The sequence below is a fragment of the Macaca mulatta genome, chromosome 1 (assembly GCF_049350105.2).
Source record: "Macaca mulatta isolate MMU2019108-1 chromosome 1, T2T-MMU8v2.0, whole genome shotgun sequence".
Classification (NCBI taxonomy): Eukaryota; Metazoa; Chordata; class Mammalia; order Primates; family Cercopithecidae; genus Macaca; species Macaca mulatta.
The window spans coordinates 70,504,082-70,509,816 of record NC_133406.1 but is presented as its reverse complement, the minus strand read 5'-3'; the positions used below and the strand labels follow the sequence as shown (position 1 = coordinate 70,509,816).

Sequence of the window (5,735 nt, the reverse complement as noted above, 5' to 3'; positions counted from 1 at the left end):
AGCGTCCTGAGTTTCCAGCCGGATGCATGCTAGTTACACCAGTGGAAACCCACTTTTCCTCTCCCAGAGTGCCCCGCCCCTCGTTCAGACGAAAAATGGCGGGGTCTTCTGAGTTGGTGGTCCTTGACCCCCCATGGGACAAGGAGCTAGCGACGGGGACAGAGAGTCAGGCCTTGGTCTCCGCCACTCCCCGAGAGGACTTTCGGGTGCGCTGCACCTCGAAGCGGGCTGTGACCGAAATGCTACAACTGTGCGGCCGCTTTGTGCAAAAGCTCGGGGACGCTCTGCCGGAGGAGATTCGGGAGCCCGCGCTGCGAGATGCGCAGTGGGTACGGGACCAGTTAGCCACTTCTTTACTTATCACCCCCTTAGCCAACACCCAGGATCTTAGGATTCAGAAAGATCCCACGCCAGGCCTTGGCAGAATTAACGGTGCCCCAGACTACTGTAGAACCAGTCGGAGAAACGCGAGGGGAGAAAGAAATCTATGCTATTATCAGCTGGGTCTTATTAATTACTTAGACCAGCGCTGTGCAGTGAAAATACAAGGCAAGCTAATCCTTATGTAGTTTTAAACTAAAAGTAAGAAATAGGTGAAATTAATGGATATAAAACATTTTGTTTAACCCAATAAACCCAAGATATTTTAACATGTAATAATATCAAATGAATGAGATATTTTACATTATTTTGTTCGTACTAAGCTTTTTCAAATCTGGTGTCTTGCATTTATGGCACATCTTTTGAACTAGCTACATTTAAGTGCTCAGTAACTACAAAGTGGCTGGTGGCTCACCTGTTGGACAATGCAGCCCTAGACAATGAGGAATTCTCCTGGAAAGGGTAATTCCGGAAGTCAGCCATTCACCCAACCAGCATTTGGTCTTTCCTTTTGCCTGATTGATTGATTGATTGAGACGGAGTCTCGCTCAGTCGCCCAGGCTGGATGTCGGCTCACTGCAAGCTCCACCTCCCGGGTTCACACCGATCTCCAGCCTCAGCTTCCCGAGTAGCTGGGACTACAGGCTCCCACCACCACGCCCGGCTAATTTTTTGTATTTTTAGTAGAGACAGGGTTTCACTGTGTTAGCCAGCATGGTCTCGATCTCCTGACCTTGTGATCCGCCCGCCTTGGCCTCCCAAAGTGCTGGGATTACAGGCGTGAGCCACCTCACCAGGCCTATTAACCTTTATTTTTAATGTTTGCGCTGTGGTCTTTCATAACTCACCAATGTGTTGTATTATGAGCTTTTAATTTTTTTCCCCTACCTATAAGTAGATTGATGCCTGTTATAAGGAAGCACACAATCCCTTTCTTTCTTGTCTTCCCAAAAAACTACCACCTTCAGGGCTTTGCAAAAATATTTAAGAAAGGCTGGGGAAATGCGGTATAAGGGCAAATATGTGATCATAGATAGTAAAGTTTTCAACCAACACAATTTTTTTAAACGTATTTTAGTCTTGTAAAGAAAATGTTTTCACTCTAAAACAGGCAAAAGGGGTCGGGCGGTGGCTCACGCCTGTAATCCCAGGACTTTGGGAGGCCGAGTCGGGCGGATCACAAGGTCAGGAGATCGAGACCATCCTGGCTAACACGGTGAAACCCCGTCTTTACTAAAAAAAAAAAATAATAATAATAAAAAATTAGCCGGGCATGGTGGCAAGCACCTGTAGTCCCAGCTACTCAGGAGGCTGAGGCAAGAGAATGGTGTGAACCAGGGAGGCGGAGCTTGCAGTGAGCCAGATGGTGCCACTGCACTCCATCCTGGGCAATATAGCAAGACTCCGTCTCAAAAACAAAAAACAAAACAAAAGGCTAAGTGGAAGAATGAAGAAACACTTAAAAAAAAAAAAAGGTTAAGTGGAAGAATGAAGAAATACTTCCTGGGTTGTGACTCTGTATGTAGTTTTGTATATAGTGACTCTTATGTCATTCCCTCCTTGCAAGCAAGGCAAGAATAGGGATATATCTCAGGACATCTTTTTTTGGGAGAAGACTTTTGTTGTATAATGATCTTAGAATTTGTCTGATTCTAGGAAGTGCTAAGGTATTTAAAACATTTAGGTATCTTACAGAAAAAGAGGAACTTGGCTTAACCTATTATATCCTATTTAGTGGGATGATAAAGTGAATTATAAGATTAAGTTTCCAGGGCTTAGACTACCACAGGAATTCACTTGTGTTTTATTTTAAATAAAGCAGAAGTTTTATGTTGTAACTCTGTTTAAAACTGCATATTAAGTAGCAGATTTTCTTTAAAAACAGTATTGGTAGCAGTCTGCAATGAATATTACAAAGACAATATGTTTTCTCAGCAATTCTTGAAAGTACTTCTAAAATATACATAGGCCGGGCATGGTGGCTTACACCTGTAATCCCAGCGCTTTTAAGGCTGAGGCGGGTGGATCACCTGAGGTCATGAGTTCGAGACCAGCCTGGCCAACATGGTGAAACCCTGTCTGTACTAAAAATACAAAAATTAGCCGGGTGTGATGGCGCTTGCCTGTAATCCCAGCTATTCCGGAGACTGAGGCAGGAGAATCGCTTGAACCTGGGAGACAGAGGTTACAGTGAGCCAAGATTGTGCCATTGCACTCCAGCCTGCTTTGCTTGACAAGAGTGAAACTCCATCTCAAAAAAAAACAAAAAACAAAACCATAAAATAAGGAATTTACTTTATGAAATCTTTGAAATGTAGAATATGTACTTTAACATAATTATCAGTCATTTGGTTTATGTTATTTTTAATTATACAAAGGGTACAAAATATATGCTCATAAAAAATTCAAACAATAGCATAAAGCAAAATTCTTCTTTGAGTTCCCCTTCCCCAGCCCTCTTCCTTCTAGGACATAATGTACTATTTTGGAGAGTACCTGGGGAGAGAAAACTTTCTATACCCTCTTTCTGTGGCTTTACCTCTTTCTCTCTGTTTATGTTTGTCTCCATTAATAGTGTCGTGCTGATGAACTGTTATTGACTCGCCTTTTTTGAAACCAAACATGTCTGACTATAACTTGTTAGTGTTATGTAGAGATTGTCTTCATTCTTTTTAGGTACTGTGTGGTATGAATATTGTCTATTTAACTTGTCTAATTTTGAATTTAGGTTTTTTCCCACAATTAAAAAAATTTCAAACAGTGTTGAAATGAACATTTCTAGCACATTCTCTCTGTGTTTTTATGAGAGTAGTCTTTTAGGATACATTGCTAGAAGTGAAATTATTGGCTAATAGGAAATGTGTACTGCCAAATTCCTTTAGTCCTTCATTATTTAAAAAAAATTTTGATGAAGGCCAATTTGTCTATTTTTTGTTTGTTTTTGTTTTTTAGTTCTTTATCTTTTAATGTATTGTGAACATTTTCAACCTTATAAAAAATTAGTTTAGTACAGTGAACACCCATATATCCACCACCAAACTCAACAGTTGTCAAAAGTTTGTTACAGTTGCTTCTCCCTCTGTCTCCCAGGCTGGAGTGCAGTGGCAATCATAGCTCACCGTAACCTCAAACTTTTGGGCTCAAGTAATCCTCTAGCCTCAGCTTTTCAAGTAGCCGGGACTACAGGCATGTGCACCTGTGCCTGGCTAATTTTTAAAATTTTTGGTAGAGAAGGGTGTCTCACAGTGTTGCCTAGGCTGGTCTGGAACTGGCCTCAAGCAATTCTCTTGCCTTGGCCTCCCAAAGTGATGGGATTATAGGCGTGAGCCACTGCACCTGGCCTACATTTGCTATTTTAAAGCAAATCTTAGATCTCATGTCATTTCATCCCTACATAAGTGTTCATCTCTCCAAAATATAGCCCTTTATAAAATATAAATTAATTTTATTTTTAAGCATGTATATTTTTCCTCTTGTTAACATCAACAGTCATTCAGCAGCATATGTAGTACTTATACTTCCGAGATTCAACTGAGCCTAAATTTGTTAGATTTTTTTTTCATTCTAGGAACTTTTTTTTTGTTTATAAGAATATTCCAAATTTTTGTATCAGATTTTCTCTTGGGTAGCATAATGGCTATGAGACCAAAAGTGCAGGTGGAATCAATGATTGAACTGGAATCTTCATTGAAAAGAATAAATATACTAATTAGCTATTCTGCTACTTTTCTTTATTTCCTCTGTCACAAATCTGGAAGTGTTATTTTGCCAAAACGTTTGAATTTAGTATTTAAAATTATTTTTAGTGACTTGACTACTGTGAATTTATTGCAGACTTTTGAATCAGCTGTGCAAGAGAATATCAGCATTAATGGACAAGCATGGCAGGAAGCTTCAGATAATTGTTTTATGGGTATGTGACTTTTTCCTTCTATTATTAATTTCTGGGTTATTTTTGCAGCTAATTTTGTTTTGAATGCTGTTTTTTAATCTCCATATTTAGTGTTATTTATTTTCAAGAAGTTCTTTACTAGGGGAATAATAAAGAACTGAGATTATCTTTCGGCTGGAACTGCCATCTTCCAATAATTCGCCAAAATGATGAACACAAAGGGAAAGAGGAGAGGCACCCGATATATGTTCTCTAAGCCTTTTAGAAAACATGGAGTTGTTCCTTTGGCCACGTATATGGGAATCTATAAGAAAGGTGGTATCGTAGCATCAAGGGAATGGGTACTGTTCAAAAAGGAATGCCCCACAAGTGTTACCATGGCGAAACTGGAAGAGTCTACAATGTTCCCCAGCATGCTGTTGGCATTGTTGTAAACAAACAAGTTAAGGGCAAGATTCTTGTCAAGAGAATTAATGTGCGTATTGAGCATATTAAGCACTCTAAGAGCTGATATAGCTTCCTGAAACGCGTGAAGGAAAATGATCAGAAAAAGAAAGAAGCCAAAGAGAAAGGTACCTGGGTTCAACTGAAGCGCCAGCCTGCTCCACCCAGAGAAGCACACTTTGTGAGAACCAATGGGAAGGAGCCTGAGCTGCTGGAACCTATTTCCTATGAATTCATGGCATAATAGCTGTTAAAATAAATAAATAAATAAAAGACCTCTGGGCTGGAAAATAAAAATAAAAAAAAGAACTGAGATTATTACTTCAGTAATCTTCTTTGTCAATAGTTTATTGGAAAATACCGTAGAGCTATCTCCAGATGACAAAAGAGGCCCAGGGAATTTCTGTAATTATTTACAAAGCAAGTTGTATTTTTGTAAGTGATCTCTAGAGTGAATAGTGAAATACTCTTGAATAGTGTGAAGTTAAGTTATACAAGTACCATGTAAAGGATGTGGTTACATCTTTGTAGAAGGCTCCTTAAAAAGACAATTTTTTTTTTTTTGAGATGAAGTCTCATTGTCATCCAGGCTGGAGTGCAATTTCACAGTCTTGGCTCACTGCAACCTCTGTCTCCCAGGTTAAAGTGATTCTTGTGCCTCAGCCTCCCGAGTTGCTGGGATTACAGGCATGCACCACCTTGCCTAGCTAACTTTTTGTATTTTTGGTAGAGGACAGGGTTTCATCATGCTGCCCAGGCTGGTCTTAAACTCTTAGCTTCAACCTCCTAAAGTGCTGGTATTACAGATGTGAGCCACTGCGCCTGATCTTGTTCTCAACTCTTGGCTTATAGTAGACACCTATGAAATATATTAAATTAATGAATAATTCTTTCCTGTTCAATTTTTCTTTTCTTTTTAGATAGAGTCTCACTCTTACCCAGGCTAGAGTGCAGTGGCGCGATCTCAGCTCACTGCAACCTCCACCTCCTAGGTTCAAGAGATTCTCATCCCTCAGCC

At 40.0% G+C, this 5,735-nt stretch overlaps 1 protein-coding gene and 1 pseudogene across 3 annotated transcripts in view; both read left to right on the top strand.

Moving 5' to 3' along the window:
• Window positions 1-65: 65 nt before the first annotated feature.
• NSL1 (NSL1 component of MIS12 kinetochore complex) overlaps window positions 66-5,735 on the top strand; it is a 43,489-nt gene continuing 37,819 nt past the window's right edge. For all 3 annotated transcript variants that reach the window (XM_015117156.3, XM_001107619.5, XM_015117160.3), the window contains exons 1-2: window positions 66-329; window positions 4,216-4,294. In XM_015117156.3, coding sequence (XP_014972642.2) covers window positions 96-329; window positions 4,216-4,294 — 313 coding nt within the window. In that variant the 5' untranslated portion in view covers window positions 66-95. The remainder of the gene's footprint in view (window positions 330-4,215; window positions 4,295-5,735) is intronic.
• On the top strand, window positions 4,410-5,028 carry LOC710463 (large ribosomal subunit protein eL21 pseudogene; annotated as a pseudogene).